At 40.0% G+C, this 20,188-nt stretch overlaps 1 protein-coding gene across 1 annotated transcript in view; it reads right to left on the bottom strand.

Annotated features, from left to right (window-relative positions):
- The window catches only part of LOC108315708 (aldehyde oxidase), an 86,836-nt gene that overhangs the window by 41,943 nt on the left and 24,705 nt on the right, over positions 1-20,188 (bottom strand). The window contains exons 11-20 of the mRNA XM_037744540.1: positions 19,597-19,748; positions 19,314-19,407; positions 17,209-17,318; positions 16,245-16,429; positions 15,146-15,308; positions 13,025-13,117; positions 8,269-8,438; positions 7,841-7,967; positions 5,110-5,232; positions 2,197-2,293 (exon numbers count right to left, since the gene is read on the bottom strand). Coding sequence (XP_037600468.1) covers positions 2,197-2,293; positions 5,110-5,232; positions 7,841-7,967; positions 8,269-8,438; positions 13,025-13,117; positions 15,146-15,308; positions 16,245-16,429; positions 17,209-17,318; positions 19,314-19,407; positions 19,597-19,748 — 1,314 coding nt within the window. The remainder of the gene's footprint in view (positions 1-2,196; positions 2,294-5,109; positions 5,233-7,840; positions 7,968-8,268; positions 8,439-13,024; positions 13,118-15,145; positions 15,309-16,244; positions 16,430-17,208; positions 17,319-19,313; positions 19,408-19,596; positions 19,749-20,188) is intronic.

The following is a 20,188-nucleotide window of genomic DNA, read 5'->3' as shown; positions in this document are numbered from 1 at the left end:
GGACTTCAGTGGGTTTTTTTTTTAAATAGAAGGAGTCTTCCTACATTGACCAGACTGGTCTCAAACTCCTGGCCTCAAATGTCCTGCCTTGGCCTTCCAACGTGCTGAGATTATAGACATGAGCCACTGCACCTGGTATTTATACTGAAAAGTAATGTATAAATGTCCTTTTAAATATTCCTGTATTATTTTTATACTTATCAATAGGGTATGTGGCAGCAACAAAAATTCAAGTAAGTGACAGAATAAACCAATCACCTAATTGAATTAGATAATTAAAGTAGATATCAAGGAAAAATACAATAACGGAATTCTTGCACAAATACTCATTATGTCAAGCAACAAACACGAGAGAAGGAATCCCCCTAAATATTGATATTTCCAACATGCTCATGCCATGAACTCCTATGATAGAAATGTACCTGCTTTTTCTCTTCATTACCGTATATCAAACTCACCCTTCCAGTGTTTTTCACATGTTACTAGCCCTAAGAATTACCTGGAAATTTTGTTAAGACAGATTCCTGGGCTGCTTTGGATCCTCTATAATTCTAAAAAAGGGCACTGGAATCTCTAGACCTCATAAACATCCCCAGTGATTCCTATAAGGAGAAAATCTTGGAAACACCGGGTTTGATAAATGAACACCTGCCATTGTATCTCACTAATAGACAACCTTTACAGGAGAACAAAAACAAAATCATCTAAATCTAATAATCACTGCACACAGTTATTGATTGGTTACTATTTGCCAAGAACACATGATTATCTCTTATAATCTTTGTAATTCACCTTTGAAATTGTTTTAACTTTATGCATATAATATTAAAACAGGGAGACTGAGCCCTGAGAAGTGCCCTGCTAGGTCACACAGCTAATAAGAAACAATGCCAAGGAAAACTGGTAGGTGACAGTCCCAGGTGTCTTTCCTCCAGCTTGCAGGTGACATTTCCTGGGTCAGCCCCTGAACATGCTTCAAGTTTAACACACCTATGGAGTTGAGACATGATGGGCTTGGAACTTAAGAAGCTGGGCTGACTGATGACATATTACACAGCTCTGGTTGTGCACTCAGGATGACATGTGTCTTAGGAGTCTTCCTATTCTTGTGATAGAGGTTGGAGAGAAAAATTAAGAAGATGGGAGTTGTGTGGGGTTTTTTTTGTTTGTTTTTTGTTTTTTTTTTTTTGAGATGGAGTCTCCTTTGTCACCCAAGCTGGAGTGCAGTGGCATGATCTCAGCTCACTGCCATAAAAGACATTATTGAGACAACTGGCAAAATTTGAATAAGCTGTGTAGATTAACAGTATATGTGTTGTTAATATTCTGATTTTGATAACTATGTTTATATAAGACAATATCCTGTTTTTAGGAAACAAACACTGACTATTTAGGGATAAAGAGACATACATCATATTTACAATTTACTCTCAAGTGGCTCCGAAGAAGTGTGTGTATGTGCGTATAAAATTGGGTAATCTGAGTGAAGGATATTTGGGAGTTTCTTTAATGTTTCTGCAACTTTTATGTAAGTTTTAAAATTAAAATTGTTTGAAATATTAAAATATTTCAAAGCAAAACGTTTAAGAATTATACTGGAAAGTTATAATTAATAATTTTCTAAGGAGCAAATTTAATTTTAATTACATACACACATACAGAAAAGAATTTTGGAAGAAAGAGAAAGGAGAAAGGGAAGGCAAGAGGAAGGGAAGAGAAAGCAGTGAAGAAAGAAAGGAAGAGAGAATCAGAGAGAGAAAGGATGAAGAAGAGACTTGGGTTTTGGAAATCCTAATAAAACCTATCAATTCAACGGCCAACTTTGTCATTTAGTAGCTGTTGTGTGACCTTGGTTACACTCCATAGTTACTCTGAGCCTCCATTTTCCAGCCTATAAGATTGAGATAATAGTACCCTCTGCAGGGTGGTTGTGAGCAGGAAAGGAAACAACATCTCTAACAGCCAGAGCCTTGATGAGGGAAGAGGGGTCAGGGCACAGGGGAGGGTCTTGCCTCTGTTTTGCCTCCCCATTGGCTCTTCGCCTACCCCAGAGACAGGGAAACGCATTGTGAATGGCTGTTTCTGAGGAGCAACACTGCCTAGGCTGCCATATGATTTCCAGAAGACAAAGGAAGGATTAAACTGGACATGCTTAGAAGGCTTCCAGGGTCACTTACCCTTTCCTTACTTTTTTACCTTCAAGAATGTGATCAACCACTTTAAATGCTTCATCAACATTTCCATATTCCAGCTTCCTTTCTGGTTTGAAGAAGGAGTTGTGTTGTATAGCTTCCTAGAAAGAGAACAGAAGAGTGAGGCGTCCTGGGCAAGAGATGCTGCCCTAGGGTGGCAGCCACGCCCCACTGTGCATCCTCTGAGCAGGGACTGTTCCTCCCTTCACCTTGTGGTCCCATGCATTTTCACCATGACCCTGGTGAGCCAAGCTAAGAATCCAACTGCAGAGAAACTCCCCCGTGAGGAAATGTAGATGTGCCCACTGAGTCGAAAGAAATAATATGCACAGAACAAAACTGGCACCTAAGTGATCTCAGAATGAAACTAGTATTTTCCAGGCAGATTATTCTCTTCACCCCACAATCCATTTCATGCAGCCAAGGCCATACAGCACAGAGCTTCAGAGCCTGCGCTCTAGACCTAGACCCCATCATGCACATTTTCCCCATTTACCAGCTTTGACTGTGAACCTAACACTTCACCTCTCTTATCGCCGTCTATAAAATGAAAGTAACAGGTGTGTGTATAGCTCCAATAGGATTGTGGTTGGTGAAGATAAAATGAAATAAGACATGTGAAGACCTTATGTGGCATATAGTAAGCATTTAATAAATGCTAGTTGCAGACACTCTAGTGATTGGGATCATGGTGGCTCTGCCTGCCAGTCCCACATTCCTTCTTTGTGGGGATGAGCATTTCATTTGCACAGGGCAGTAGAGCACCTGGGACCTCCAGCCCTGGAAGTAAGATTTCAGACAAGTCCTGTCTGGGTGCTGTGTACAAATCCATGCATACACTGGCCCCTATTGGCTCTCCCTGGGTGCCCAGTGAAGGGGTATGGTGGTGTACATAACCAGAGATGTAGTTACAATAACATAGATTGGTTTTTAGCTATCCCTGAGAATTTATCTTGCAGTAATCCATGTGTCCACTGACAAATGTGGTATGCCAGCTCCTGCTGGCATTAACTACTGTGAGTTGTCCATCCATGAAGTTCCATTCTGTTGATGGTTGGGGATTCTCTTATCTCTGTTTTCTTCTGGCCACCAGTAGGTGTCTAGACAACACCCCTTAGAGGGATGTGCTATTGTGATTCTGCCATTTCCCCTATTCAAAAACAGGTTGGTTTGTTTATAGCACAGGTAGGGCAGGTTCTTTGACAGAGTGTTTGTTTAATTGCTTTTGTTACTGACTAGCTATGTAACCTTGGGCAACCCTTTTAGTTTCCCCATCAGAATGGGGATGGAAAATAGTTTTTACCTCATAGGATTGTTGTGAGCATTTTGTAGGTGAATGTGTGAAACTGACCTAGAACCATGTCAACCATATAGTGAGCTCTGTATAGGTCCTAGCTATGATCATGCTGCTTTGGTGATTATTATTCATGACAGATTCTGGTAGGGAACACTTTTTTTTCACTATGGTCATCAGCCTTACCCCTTATGCAAGAGTTCTGATTATTTCCCCATTCCATCTACTCAAAACTCAAAAAGCATAAGTCAGATTAGATCTTTGTGATAGTGACAGAGATATTTGTTTTTGTTCTATTTTTATTGATAACACACTTCCTATTGGAATCAGTCCATATGCTTTCCTTATTAATCCAAGATTAAAGAGATTCCAGGTTGGAAAGAGAAAAGAAGCTAGGTTTCATAAATCCTATTTTTAAAAGTTTAATCTTTTTCAACTTCACTGGCTGCTTGCTCTTTGAGTAACCTTGAGCCAATTTTCTGAATTTTTCTTAGGAAAGTGATAAAAGGAATGTAATGTATAGGGAGAGGGGCATATTTCCCTGCTATAGACTTTGATTAAATCCACTCTGATCCAGTTGATAAAACTTTGAGAGCTTAATCTCTGAACACAATGTGAGGCAATTCTTTTCCACAAAGCCAAAGCTTGTATCTGATGCTGGGATTCTCTGGCAGACAATCACAAGTCTGCTGGCTGATGTGTGGAGGCCTGGAAAAGTGGCATCTGTTATACTTGCTTATCAGGACTTTTATTCAGCTGGAAGGTAGGGGGAGCGAAGAGTAGATATTTTTAGCCCGTGGTATTGGGCAAAGAATTAGAAACAAAATAATTTCTAATAAGTAATTTTAACTCTCCAGCAAAACTTCAGGGGATGGAATATATGAAGCATGCAAGAACAGCAGGCAACATGTAAATGAAAAGGGCCTGAGAAGGGAATAGAATGTTTGGATTTGAAACTGGCCAGGAAAATCTGGGAGGTCTAAACACGCTTTGACTCCAACTAAACTTTTAAAATTTTGTCTTTTTAACATGATTTTAATTTTAAAACATAAGAAAAATTCCCAGAGACAAACTCCATGTTCCTAGGCATCAAGCAGCACAGCGGGAAGCACCCCCAACACCCGGTTCTCTTGGAGACCCTGATCGTGACCAGGTCGCTTCCTCAGTTCTGCCTCAGGCCACACTAGTCACCCAGAGAGCAATGTGTTCATTATGCTGTGAGGCTGCTATTGTGTCCCAGAGCACATGCAGCCTGTATGGACTGAATCTAATCTATTTACGCTACCTCCCCAATGTTCGTAGGCTAGATCTCAGGATTTGTGCTTGGAATGCTGGGGCAATAGGGTTCCTCTTACTCCTTGAACATGAACAAGGAAGCTCAGGTTGTCCTGGTGGCCACCTGTGACCACAGGAGATCAAGCCTGAATCGTGGGCAGCAGAGAGTTAGCGGCAAAAGAAACTGTGTCCTTGGGGAAATTGTTAATCCTGAGACTGTTTAGAGGTCACTAAAGTCCCTGTATTCTGGAAGCCACTTTAACCCACATTTTTCTGTTACAGTAGCCAAAAGCATTTTAATCGATATTTGTTCTGGCTCCCAACTGGCACCACCATGGAACTCATTACCTCGATTGTTAGGATCAGTGGCTCCAAGTCTTGATAGATAATCTTTACTCGCTTAGCAGCTCGCTTTGCCTGAACCTCAGAATCGGCAAGCACGGCACAGACAAGGTGACCCACACAGAACACCTACGACACAGAAAGACCTTTGTTGTCAAGGAGGGCAGGCATCAGTTCCTCTCTTTTATTCATTTCTTCCTTCTTCCTAGTACTAGATCACACTAGGGCTAGGGCTAGATACACACTAGGGCTAGGGCTACACACATGCAGATGCGACCCCTGCACATCAGTCCATGACTATAACCATAGCCGGCCTCCTGATTACAGGCACTAGGGGAAGTTTAGACCCTTGTGCTCTATCAAAGGAGCATGAATGATGTCTTTAGGACAGCTGACTCAGACTTCAGGCCAAGCCTATGAGGCTACGTGAGGGCCAGCCTGTCCCATGGCTTGAAATGTAGCTGTCACATGACAACCAGAGCTGTTCTGAGAGAAACAGCCTCTGCTTTCATGGACAGGGAGAACCAGGGAGTCACAGTTCATCTCAGTCAGAGAGTAAAAGGGGGTGACTTGGGAAGGAAAGTCCCCTTTGATAACAGAACAGTGCTGGTGAGCACATCTCTCCTCACAAACTGCCTTTTCATGAAAAGACTTCATAGCCAAGATGCAACCAAGCAGATAGCATCCCCTTCCTGGGGGGCTGGCAGCTAGGATTATTCACCTGTGGGTGGGGCAGCTAGACTCAGGAGTTCACACAAGGACCAGAGCAGAAGATGGGGAAAATAAACCTTAAGACTTGAGAAAGGTAAAAACAGTCCGGACTGGAAGAAGTCACCATTACTGCTGAGTTCTCTCTCCTACCTTATGCTGTAAGGATTCACAATTCCAATGTAATCACTCATTTTAAAAATAGGCTTTAAACTATTATGTCTTTTCCACGATGAACGTAAAGCAGTTTTATCAACAGAAAAAAAGGTATTAAAAACATTAAATCTAGCATGAACACAGAAAAGTGTATTCGTTGGAAGGGGACAGTGAAAGACAGAACAATGAAACAAGAATGGCAATGTGTTGGTAATTGTTGAAGTTGGGTGATGAATCTCTGGGGTTCATTGTACAATACTTTTCTTTTTTTGTGTATGTTATAACTTCTACAATGAAAACTTTTTAAAAAGGCATTAAGTGCCATAAATGAATATTTTAAAAAGCATTAAACCAATAAAGGCATCATTCACAATGGCACTGTTCTTTGCTCTCCAAAGATGCCTGATTTTGCTCCTGTGACCTGGCACATAGATGTGGCCCCTACGGTGCTTATACTCTTCATAAGGACATCTCAGAGAGCAGGTACTATCATGCAATTGAGACCAGTTTCGCTTTATTTATTTATGCAAAGGCCTTAAATTCTCACTGACTCTGCCAGTGCTGCACAGCCCTGCTTCGGGGGAGTTTCAACCTTGAGTTCCAACTCTCAGTCATCAAGCTTTCATTTCTATGAACCATATCTTCCAGGGAGTATCTTCCAGGGAGAGCCAGAGGAAGGTACTGTTTCAAATTATGAAGGCCTTTTGGGTAAACACTGAACTGAGCAGTCTGTTATGCAGAAAACCTGCTGACTGCTGTCCTTGCTGTAACCAAAGTTTTAATCATTTGCAACTTTCACAAGGCAACAATATTATCACTATCCCTCTATTCATTCACCCTGCAATGTGGGAAGCAGTGTGTGGAATACACAGATGAATCAAACATGGATCCTCACGCACAGAATTTATACTAGGTAGAGGAAATATATAAGACAAAACCTAAGACAAATAAACAAGCTTAACACAAGGTAGCAAGTACATTGAAGGTCACTTCATTTTCTCCTCTAGACTTTAAGCTGCATGAAAGTATAAATCATACATAACTTGTTCAGTGATGGTGACCAGACATCATAGATGCTCACTTTTAAAAAGCCCATTTAGTCCGGGTGTGGTGGCTCACGCCTGTAATCCTAGCACTTTGGGAGATGGAGGTGAGCGGATCACCTGAGGTAAGGAGTTCAAGACTACCCTGGCCAACATGGTGAAACCCCGTCTCTGCTAAAAATATAAAAATTAGGTGTGATGGTACGTGCCTGTAATCACAGCTATTCAGGAAGCTGAGGCAAGGAATCGCTTGAACCTGAGAGGCAGAAGTTGCAGTGAGCTGAGATCATGCCACTGCCCTCCAATCTGGGTGACAGAGATAAACTCCATCTCAAAAAAATAAATAAAATAAAATAAAAAGGCCATTTTAAGACATGGAAATATGAATGCATGAATCAGAATAAGTTGAGAGAGAGAGAGAGAGAGAGAGAGAGAGAGAACTATTTCTGGATTAAAGAATAAGGAAAAAGGCTTTATGGTATAGATATGACTTGAACTTGTAGTTGAACTGACCACACGGAGACTGGCACAATAATAAGGGATTCTCGGGGAAGGGATTTCCAAATAAAAGTTATCATGAAGATGTCTTTATTTACTCACTTATACCATTAGCAGCATGCCATCTCACTATTAGAAAATATAAAACACCAAATAATCTTTTATATAACTAATGTCTTACTTATATGGAAAATGAATATATTTTTATAAAAAGCATTCTAAGAATACTGCAGTCTTTCACGGTGTACCAAATTAGATGGTTTCTTTAAGAAAATATGAAGCACCATTAACTGAGAAAGTTATTTTTCAAACAGAAAGCGAAAATGCAGTACCTTATCTGTTGCCAGAAATGTCTCAGTTTCGGTGAAAAAGCAGAAGGAATTGACGTCACTAAGATGTTCTGCTGTCATGATGTCCACTACACCGGGCATGCTGAGAGCTTCTGACAGATCAATAGACCTAGGTGGTATACACAGCAGAGCTCCTGAGAGTGGCCATAAAGCCCGAGAACATGGTTAATTGGAAAATAAGATATGAGAGATGTAAGAACTGTCCAACAGTCTCTGCCAGACAATTGGGAAAAAAATTCTTGGGACAATGAAGTTGTAGTAAATCCTACATTTCAATCCCATTTCATGTCTGGTCTGAATTGGGTATCACCAACAAATAGCCTATTTATTCACACCATTACTTTTCACTAATGTGACTTAGATGAAAAAGCAGTCATTTGCGCCCATTGGATAAGAACTTTATCACTTACACAATCTTAGCATGAGCTCTTGAACTAGTCACAAAAGTCAAGAAAAGTTCCTGGTCCACCAGAGGCATGTCATCACAGTAGATGGCCTCCCCTGTGGCATGCTTCACACCAGACAGATGCATGATGGGGTGGCCAACTGGGTCTTCAGGATGCTGCTTTGGGCCTATTTTCTGTTTAACGAATAACCAAAATATACTTTTATATTTCTACAGAGAAGGCAGGAATAGTCTTATTATACACAACTCCTATAAGAAGGCAGTATAACCAGAAGAACACTTTGCATATGAAAAATCACTATTGGGCTAGGCACAGTGTCTCATGCCTATACTCTCAGCACTTTGGAAGGCTGAGGTGGGCAGATCACTTGAGGTTAGGAGTTCGAGATGAGCCTGGCTAACATGGTGAAACTCTGTTTCTACTAAAAATTAAAAAAAAAATTAGCCAGGTATGGTGGTTCACGCCTGTAATCCCAGCTACTCAGGGTGCTGAGGCTACAGAATCGCTGGAACCTGGAAGACAGAGGTTGCAGTGGGCCGAGATCACACCACTGCACTCCAGCCTGGAAGACGATAGAGACACTATCTCAAAGAAAAAAAAAGTCACTATTAGTAACACCAGGAAAATAAACCTACTACCGTAATTCATTAGGCCAACTGGTATGTCGATCCATGTTTTTATTTTTCACTTTTTAAAAAATATAGACCCCAAATATCACTAATGGAAATTCCATTTGTGTAAGTAAACAAATTTAAATCTTTCTTCTTGATAGTATAAAGTTATGTCCTCTTGCCAATACTTATGTATCTCTTTAAATTTTATTATCAAAATGACTTTACTGTTTCTATATAAGCATGACACATATTTTACGGAAGAGTATGATGATATCATGACTATGTTTATAGAAAATATTGAGGGTATTACTTCAACCAGAAGAGCCTTTTTTTTTTTCTATTTTGAATGAGGAAATATAAGAAATAATTGGCAAAACTCTTAACTTAGACAATCCTTGTAGAGAATGAAGCCAAGGGAACCTGCAATTGGAGCAATGATTCACTAATGTTCTTTCTTAGGGCCCCAGGGAGCAGAATGTCTTCCTGGTGGCTCTGTAAATACCTCAAATGTGCTTCATTAACCAAAGTGGAGATTAATCAGCACAACGTCTGCCCTGGTATTTCAAATATGGGAGTTTCTGACTTTCCCATTTGGGTGTATATTGTGAAAAGAATTGAAGGCATGAAGAAAGAAGGAGAAAGAGAGTGAAGAGACATGATATAAGCTGAGCTCAGAGCCCAGGGTGAAGGCTGTGGCTGAGGAGTAGCCTGCTAAGCCGTGGCGGGCGCCCCCATCTGTAACTCACTGTGGCAGCATTGCACTCGGTGCTGGGACTGAGGCCAGACTCCCAGAGGCTTTCTCTGGAAGACCTGTGGGTGAGGGGCATACAGTCATGTTGGCCAGATTGAGGTCAGGTAAAAGCTATGGACACCTCCCCTTTCCATCCTGCAGTTCACATGATCACCCTGAGTCCTGGATCTTCCTTTGAGATGAGCCTTACAATACCAGGCTACACATCAGTGGGAAGGACGGAAGAGAGAACAAGTCACCAACAGAACACGTACTGCTTAAAAATCTTTACTGGGAGAAAAAAGAAGAAACAGACCTATTTCCCACATGGTGTCCTTCAAGGCATCTGAAGCAGGGAGAAAAGCTAAATTCTTTTGCATTTGATTACCAGAATGTGCAGTTTGAGAAAGCCTATTCAATATATTTCACAGCTGTGAACAATAAGTTAGATATTGAATCCGTCTAAAATAGTATCTCATTTCACTCTTCACTGTAAATTTTCCTATTTCAAAGTCTGCCCTGGTCCAGTGAAAGTGCTCTAAGGCTCTTGCTCTATGGAACTGAAGAGAAGCTGTCTGGATTCCCCTGATTAACACATTCCCTTTTCCTGCAGATGTTCTACTTTCCTTTCCTTTCTGGACATTTGTATTTTATTCATCCAATCCCATAAATGGAGGAGAGCTCTGGTTATAATGTAGAACTTTACTTAAGACAGCTGTGAAACGTACAGTTCTCCAACACCCTCTGCTGCTCCAGAGCTTGAGAAGGGTGCCCTCCACTCACTACCAAACTACTTAAGGTCCTCAAAAACATAAACCTCTGGCTGGAGTTAGAGATCAGAGATTCTCCAGGCAGGTGGCATGCCTGGAATATCAGTAGGGAATGGCACGGTGGCATGTGTTGAGAACATGTTCAACATCATTATTGATGATTTGAAAAAAGAAAAAAAGTATTGTTTTCATAATGTAAATGACAAGGAGTAAAATGTTAACCAAATTGTGGCTGACAGCTATGCACAGAAAGTAGTGTAATTTCTACAATTACCTTGGTGTAAGACGTGTGTGGGATGAACTTATTTTATATAAAATTTACTGTTTTACTGCAAAATAAACACTGTTGATAAGCATTTTTTGCTTTAATTTCATACTTGTTTTACTTAAATCTAAACTTCCATTTTGTAGTTAGTATAATACAGTGCATAAAAAACAGAGTATTGACTAAGTTTTTGTTTTTTCCTTTTCAGTCATTGTTGAGTCATCCATAATCTAGGAAGCAGGAGACTATCGAGAAAAATAATTTAGACCTTGGCCCAGGTACCGTTAAATAAAGGTAGATATTAGGCCACTAATGTAGGGGACTAGGGAAAATTAGAGAAAATTTTAGTTATTGGGGTTTGGGCATGAGGACAGATTGGAGGCAGTCCCAATGCCCCAGCTCTATTGACGTAGCTCACACTGCCCTGTCCTCATGGCAAAGGGCTCCCAGCAGTTCTCCTCTTTCCCCTCCACTTTGAGGAGCTGAGATCGTGATGAAAAGGAAGAAAAACCCAACAATGTAGGTTCTACCAGGTGTGGTTTTTCATATGTAACAGATGGTAAGAATTGACTTCCTCTGTAAAATATCTCCCAAAGTGCTGAGCTGTGATGTTTCTTCAGCTCCCAACCTGAACCACATTTGAGCGAAAAAAATCACTCACATCTTTTTAAAACTCTAAGAAGTTTTTTCATCCTGAAAACCAAAATTTCAGATAATTCATGAGCTCAGACATTAAGGAAAGACACTCATAGGTATCTGTAATGGGTCTGGGAGTTAACTGACATAACACTTTTCACTGTAACCAACAAAACACTCAATAACATTGGAAAAAAAAAAAGTCTTTTGAAAGCATGCTGTGTGAGGCCTGCCAAAAACTGAGGAAAAATTCCAAAAAATGTCTTTGTCCTATAGTCAAATATAAAGTTGATTATTTTAAAGATATCACACTTTTTTTTTTTTTCCTGTCAGTTGTGATAAATCTACTGGTGAAAGAGACTGTCAACTACCTGCTTCTGCTTTGTATTTGGCTAAAGATACTGTGGAATAAAGAATGTTGTCTCCTCAAACTGGTGATCTTTGGAAGCTGTGCCAGAATGCTTTCAAAGCCAATGAACTGATTTAGGGGAAAAATGCTCTTCGTGATTGCTGACATTGCTCTAGTAATGTGGATATTTGTATATGTGTGTGAAAAACCATGGGCAAAACAAAAACAAAACTCATCTATATGGCAGACACATTGTATCTAAAACTTTGTTTTGCAACCAATGATAAACTCTCATTCAAGATCATGCACTATGTGAAAATTTCCTTTTTTCTTTGGATGATTTCAATATCCATTAATTTTGTTGTTGTTTCTTTCTGAGGTTTATTCCATTGTCCAAGAAATATTAGGATATTTATAAGTCAAAGGTTTGATTATCATATTTTAAAAGAATACCAGGGAAGATGACAGCTGTTTTTAAATTTCAAAATGATCATTTTCAATGGAGTTTGGTGCATTTTAATTTTTAAACATATTGAACCTAAAACCTCAAGGAATATACACCAACTGCAATGTTATTATGACATACTATAAGCTTTTACAACTAAATCCAACAATAGATTCAGTGAACAAATGCTTTAAAAAGACTTTTCATGTTCTTGACTTATTAAAACTCTCAAGGTCAAGTTTCCTGATAATAATTTCAAGGAAAAACACATCAAATTGTATTCACTTTACCAACAGGGTGACTTCAGGCAATATTTTTACGATATGGCAGAAAATTCCATTTGAGAGTTAGGAATTCTGTTCTCTAATAGCCTTTATTGGGAGAGCTTATAAAAAGCTCTTAGAACTTACATTTGATTCAACTTTCAAATGTAACTCACAGAAAAATCACTTGGAGAATAGGGATTGAGGGAGTAAAATATGTTCACATTCAAGTAAACAAATCAGCAGTTCTTTTTAAAAGCATTATTGCATCTTCATCAACTGCCAGGGGCTGTGTCTTTTCCTCTGAAAATGAAAGCAAAGCAGCTCATGGCCCTGCCGCAGAGTGTGGCTTTATTGGACTCTGATGCCTTGTAGTGCTCAGGGCAGAAAACACGTGGCAAGGTGGGCAGTCCGTGGGTGTCAGTGGTACAAGGCCTTAGTGCAAAGCATGTGACCTTTAAGACCCCAATCAACATTTTTCTTTAATATTATCACTGCCAGATTTGTCTTTAGTCACAATTCTTCATTGATTTCAAAATTTTAATTTCCCCTAAAGAAGGCTATGAGTTCACCAGAAGAGGAGCTTGAACTTACAGAGTTTGAGTTTCACAGAGAGACAATGGGAATGTCCAGGTCAAAGCACTATAGCCTGGACTCTGGATTTTTAAAAACAAAAATACCACTCACCTGGTACTTTAATGTACTGCAGTGATGTCTGGAATGAAGATCTTCTAAAGCACTTGCATACTTGTCTGCAAGCCTGGGATAGTGAACTGAGTTCTGAAAAGTAGAACCATTGCAGATACTTTAAATGGTTTGAATGTGCCGGAATGGTTTTGGAAGGGAGGCTGGCATGAATCTTAGCAAGCATCTCTACTTTGAAGTCTCACATGTATTAAGCACTCATCCTATTCAGAACCCTGGAATATAAGCAACTCCCTGACTCAAGGACACATACTCTGAAAGGTGCATACATACTCCCTCGTATTATGAATAGCCAGATCAATATAGTAGGTAACTGGCTTCTACCATCTCTATGTTTCTATGATTCTCTCATATACTCTCCTAAATGATTTGAGGACTTATAAACTGATCCAACAGGAAGACAGAAGATAAGTAAGTAAAATGGAAAGGAAGAAAATTCTTAAGCCAGGAAAACAACAGAGTCAAAGTTCACCATTGCAAATAAGCGTAAAACTGTTCCATGTTGCCTGCCAGCTATGTAGAAAGGGGGACACAGGCTGCCTCCCTGCTGCTGCCCCACAGTGGGAAGGATTCTGTTCCAAAACAAGAACATTCCTTGGGACTGAGGGAAGTGAGTCATTTAGTTCTTTACACAAGATTGAGAACATTGTACAGCCTACAGCCAGATGGGGGAAAAGGCTTTCAACAATACACCTGGTGGTTATTTTTTTCTAATTTAAATAATTTTAATAGAAAATAAAACGAGCTAGGTGCCATGGCTCATGTCTGTAATCCCAGAATTTTGAGAGGCCAAGGCAGGAGGATTGCTTGAGTCCAGGAGTTCAAGACCAGCTTGGGCAACATAGTAAGACCCTGTGTCTGCACAAAAATAAAAGAAATTAGTCAGGCATGGTGGCGCATGCCTATGGTCACAGCTACTCAGGAGGCTGACCTGAGAGGTCAAGCAATCCAATGAGAGGATTGCTTGAGCCCAGGAAGTTGAGGCTGCCATGAGCTATGATATCACACCACTGTACTCTAATTTGGGTGACAGAGTGAGACTCTGTCACAAAAAAAAAAAAATTAAAACCAATAAATGCTATTATTTTTAATGAGAGGAGGGGTATAAGACTAAAAGCAAAAGTTTTAAATTATATCAGTTGAGTCACCCAGAAATTGTGTTAGTTTATTATTAATGGGAGGAGTCTATAATTGGTTACCTGGTGACAATATGACACTTATGTGTAATTTCAAGTTTTCATTCTTAAAAATGTGATACTACCTTTCTGGTTCCTGGCTGTTCCCACCTACAATGAGAAGATACCCTCAAAAACAAGGATAAGAGAGGACTTTGTGTCTCCTATTTAAAGTGACCGCACTAATTTCTATACCGCAGGAAGACTGTTCTTGGCTTCTAGTCTAGTTTGGTCAGCTGGTTATAGCATGGGGTTTGTGAGGCCAATAAGGTTCAAGTTTCCTTGGGGCCTAACAGATTTATTCAGAGATTTTTTTTTTTTTTAGTTGTATCCTCCCCAGCCAACAATCTTGTAGCACTAACTGTTTGCCCTAAGAGAGACCTGGCAAAATAATGCATGGATTATTGCTCCTATTATTATGCATACTACTATGGATTTCCTCTGAAGCACTAGGGACCTACAATGACACATTTCACAATCATCTTGTGTGGTGGCTGCCATCGTCACCTTATGGGCTAGAGAAATGAAGCTGAATCTGGGAAAGAACACCAAACAAACACATGAAGTAAACCTCAAGGTGAGGGTAATATCTCAAGAGGAAAAAATGCCCTATGGAGGGAAAACTTATTCCTTATTCAAATCATTAGCAAGTTTTCTGAACATGATCTAGAAAAACTGCAGGTCAGAAACAAAATAATTGAGTGGCTTTAAATACAAACTTTCCCAACTCTCGGCTCTACTTGCAATTCTTCCCCAAACTCATACCCATCCACACACGGGCTGAGCAACGCCCGGCAAGTGCATGTGTTTCAAACATGGATTGTCTTTTTTATTCTACAGCCATTTGGTAGGGAGTCATTGCCCCTACTTTGGGTGTCATCATAGTTCCCAGTACCAGGGAAGTTAATGTGTAACCCGTTCTGTTTACCATTTTTTTCAAAATCTGTGACACTTCCAGGTAGAATTTGAAGAGGAAGCTGATGATGAGGGTCCTCTTGAACTCCACCTTCCCACCTGGAGCCGAGCCCGGAAGAGAGACTTCATCCAGAACAAGCCTGCAAGCTGTATCCAGCATTTCTTCATTCCAGTGCCTAGAAAGTCCAAAGAGAAGACTCCTAGCCTAACAGGGTTTATTATTCCATATCTTCATCTAACATGTAAGGCAAATAGCCAGTTTTACACAGGAAATAAGAGTACAAGCTCTGGAGTCAGGCAGCCTGAGTTTAAACTGGCCCTCTCAAGGTGTTTAGCCTAGGTCCTGCCATGTCCTCATCTGTAAAAGGGGAATATTAGTAGAACCTAACTCACAGAGTGATCTAGAGAAATAAATGACAACTCATATAAAATTCATAGTCCAGGAGTAACTGACCTCATATCACTAGGACATTTACTGCATGCCAAGTTCTGCTTTTATTATGTATTCACTCATTTAATCCTCTCAACTGCCCTATGAGGTACATATGATCAACCGTCTTTGACATATAGGGAACCAAAGTAGCAATATAATTAAGTAAGCTGACTGAGATGATGGAGGAGTTAACAGAGGCTGAACTGAGATTTGGGCCAGGCAGTCTGGGTTTCTCAAGTTTTAAGCTCATGCTTTTAATCCTTATGCTTTGTTATGGCAGCTGATACCAAGTAATGCTCAAGAAATATTAGCTATTAGTATCACCTATAGATATAGGAAATCAGGTAAGCAAGTGCTTGTAACAACTTATTATAGAACAAACTCTCATACTTGGTTTTTCATCATGGCAAATTATTCTCCCAAAATAAAGAATGCAAATTTGCACGGGGGAAGCGCTCTCTCTCTCTCTCTCTCTCTCTCTCTCTCTCTTCCACTCTTACATACATATACACAGACAGAATATATAATTCTCACTTCAGATATATGGAAATAATAACAAAATCTTATTGGAATTCCCAGCCATTAAATAAAAAAGGTATGGAGCATTTTTCTTCTTGTAATCACATCTCACCACAAAAAGGGCTGCTCTAATACTTGGAATCTAAGGACAATGCCTTACCTTCCAATGACTTTCTGGCAGGAATTCTTGGCACAGATGGTGGTTGGACCAATGCCTCCATATGAGATGGATAATTCCCTTATAATGCCATCCTCTTCTCCAAAAAAGACTCTCATTCCCGAATTGACTATTGCTAGTGCATTCTCTTGCCGCTGGGCTTGTCGGAAGGCTGACACAAATTCCCACTGAAAGAAACAGTTAAGTGGCACATGTAGAAACACTGAGCATCACCTATGCTCCAGACAGTCTGTGTGGGTTGAGCATGATCTACACACTGGCCAGTCTGTGTATGTTGAGTGTCACCTTGATATCAGACGTGTAGCCCCTAGCATCTCCAATAAAAAGTCAATCTCTGTTGTTGAGGCCACCCAGCATGTGTTTCTTTGTTATGGTAGCCCTAGCAAACTATATATCCTCTGAGGCAGGCTTGATTATTCCCATTTTACAGAGAGGAATTCAATGCGCGGAGGATTCAGTAATTAGTTCAGGTCTTGAAACCAGGATTCAAAACTGACTCTGTCTCATGCAAAGGCTAAGTTCTATTGCAAACATATTTTTAGGCTTTTTTCAAACCCGAAGATACAGGTAGAGGTATACTATTCATGTCATATTTAGGGAGAAAGCCTTATGGGACAAAAACTTGTTAGAAAGTAACCTTAGAGCTTGGGGTAGGGGGAGAGAGAGCAAGAATGGCAGAGATAAAGATCTCCTGATCTGAGGAGTGATAGGGGTATGTGGAATACAAGGAAAAGGCAACTATTCACAAGTCTTAAAATATTAAAACTATTTTAAATTTAATTTTAAAACTATTCACAAGTCTTCAGGAACTCACACCAGTTCCTGAAGTTGAGCCTTTATGTCCCCCATAAACACTTAACCCTTTTTCTTATTCCACCATATGCTGGAATAAACAAGCCATAGCATCACAGGTGGAGCTGGGAAATTGACAGTTGGATGTTCTCACCTTCCTTGAGTAGGGGATGTTCACTGAGATCAAGATTTCTTGAGGCTTAATATCTGCATTAGGGCACTTGCTGAGGAAATGCTCGCTTAAAGGAATCTGTCGTTTTCCTTCTGTGGAAAGAAATGATACTTTCCCTGGAATCTGTTTGGTCTATTAAATAAACTTCCAAATCTTGGGAAATAATTTGACCAAACACCTGAGGAAACTGGTTGTTAAGAGAAAGAGGTGCTCTTCCTACGCTTAGCAAATCTTTTACCCTATAAAGCATCTTGCAATGTTTCTTCTAGTCTACGCCCCATCTCTTTTTATTTTCTTTACTTTCTTATTGATCAAAACATCGACCGGGTGCAGTGGCTCACATCTGTAATCCTAGCATTTTGGGAGGCCAAGGCAGGTGGATCATTTGAGGTTGGGGGTTTGAGACCAGCCTGGCCAACATGGTGAAGCCCCGTCTCTACTAAAAATACAAAAAAAATTAGCTGGGCATGGTGGTACATGCCTGTAGTCCCAGCTACTCAGGAAGCTGAGGCAAGAAAATCACTTCAACCTGGAGGCAGAGGTTGCAGTGAGTCGAGATCACACCACTGCACTTCAGCCTGGATTACAGAGTAGACTCCAACTAAAACAAAATTTAGAATAAATAAATAGATAGGAACATCTAGCAGAGTAGCCCAGAGTTTCAGGTAGAATGGAATCTTAGCAGTCCTCCTCTTGACAGCGCAATTCACTTAAAGCTTTACAAGAAGGGAGTAAATACTAGTATCTCTTTTGATATTCCGATCAAGTCAGCCAACAAATATTTATTATTTGTAACCAGGAACCCTACTAGGGACAGTCATGAATAAGAAATTATCTTTAATAAATTTGTATACTAGTGAGGTGTTATTTTACTTTTTTATATCTTGTTCCAGTACCTAAAGAACCTTAGTTCTTTAATCAATATATCAGGAAGAGGAACAGTTTAAAACTATAACAAAATATGAGTTGGAGATGAAAGCTAAAGAGCTTTTGATGTCTATATTCACATCACAAAACCTGTTTCTCATAGTATGAGTTTTTAAGGGGATGTTACTTAAATTGAAAACTTTGAATGCAAATCTTCCTCTTTAAGATAGTTTTGCAGCCTAACGCCGTGGCTCATGCCTGTAATTCCAACACTTTGGGAGGCAGAGGCGGGTAGATCACCTGAGGTCAGGAGTTCGAGACCAGCTTGGTCAACATGGTGAAACATCATCTCTACTAAAAATACAAAAATTAGCTGAGAGTGGTGGCATGTGCCTGTACTGTCAGCTACTCAGGAGGCTGAGGCTGGAGAATTGCTTGAACCCAGGAGGTGGAGGTTGTATTGAGCTGAGATCGTGCCACTGCACTCCAGACTGGGTGACAGAGAGATTCCATTTAAAAAAAGAAAAGAAAAAAGATAGTTTTGTGGTTTAAATGACATGAAGAGTAAGTATTTCACGATGCTAGTGAAATGATATGATAGAAAGCTAGACCATATTTTTTAACAAAAAATTAAAACCCACAAATTTATAGAGGACCAATTAGAACTTCCTAATAATTTTCAAACAAATTGGAAGAAGCAATAAATTAAGTGTTGTGGACTTAGTTTCAATAACAAAAATCAAATAAATAAATAAATGTAGAATGAGGCCCAATCATTGTTCACCTGAAAAAGACTTGTATGTTTCCATCAATGATAAATTAAATATGAGCCCAAAGCACAATGTGGGTGCCATAACACTCCTGTACTACCTAGAGAATGTCTTCAACAAAGGGGCCAATAGTTTTCAATAGTATGTATTTCTCAGCAATAATCAGATCATATCTAGACATTAACCATCACAAACATGTGCACGGTAGGATGACCAGTATGAGAAAAAAAAAACAAAACAACAACAACAACAAAAACCTAGAAAGACACAGGGGAAGAACACCTGTGATATTAAGACAAGACTCACAAACCTTCCAGTATTCAGAAAAGCAGAGAAAATTATTGATATTATAGGGAAAAGTCATTTTCAGGACTGGACTTCCTACCTCCTCAGAGAGAAAAGGAGGTAGAAAAACAGCTGAATAATCCCCAAGTAGGGGCTGCCACTTACCTTTTGATAGCAAGTTGAGGGTACAGTTACCCACAGCCAGGAGGGGATTCAGATCTGAATCTGGATGCCTGCTAATGATGTGTCCCCCTAAAGACTTTTTAAAATAATGAGTTATTTTCATTTCAGTTATGTAATCATAAAAACACAAGTGCTGAAATAAGGATTAAGCAAGGCTTTGGATAACTATTTTTTTGGCTGTTCCAAGAGAATGAAAATGTCATGATTCATTAGAGAGAGTCACCCAAGGGATGCATACCAGAGTTTACTGTCATCAGATACATACAGCCATGTTTCTGATCTGGGACCCAGCTAGAGTTCTCAAATGCTTCATGAGAGCTTGGTACATCTGTGTCTTCTCTTCTGGAAGCTTCTGGACCACATCAGCCAAAATGTCCTTCACCTGGGCTAGGCTGAGACCAGCACCAAGGGTGAGTCCTGAAATGAAGTCATTTGTGAATAATGCAGTGTGATCACCGCTGACCTGAAAATGACCATTAGACCAAAGCTATAGACATAGAATCTTTGTACTGGATACATGCTGCCCTGCTTATTTGTGATGGTGGTAACAGGCAGTGATGGTGGTGGTGATGAAGGCAATGGTGGTAATGAAGGTGGTGGTGATGGGGTGGTGGTAGGGATAGCAGTAAGGGGGTGGTGTGGTGGTGGTAGTGAAGGTGGGGGTAATGGTGGTGGTGGCAGTAGTAATGGAAGTGGTGTTGATGGAGGTAATGAAGGCTGGATTCATTGAACACTCACTCTCTATCAAGTATTATGTTGAATGCTTTAGATAATCTCCTTAAATGTGGACAGACCTATGAGATATTAATAGCCCCATTTCACAGATGAAGAAACTGAGAGTTATTTAAGTAATTTGC

The sequence above is a fragment of the Cebus imitator genome, unplaced genomic scaffold (genome assembly GCF_001604975.1).
Source record: "Cebus imitator isolate Cc_AM_T3 unplaced genomic scaffold, Cebus_imitator-1.0 Scaffold178, whole genome shotgun sequence".
Classification (NCBI taxonomy): domain Eukaryota; kingdom Metazoa; phylum Chordata; class Mammalia; order Primates; family Cebidae; genus Cebus; species Cebus imitator.
The sequence above is the reverse complement of the archived record's forward strand: the minus strand, read 5'-3'. Positions and strand labels throughout refer to the sequence as shown.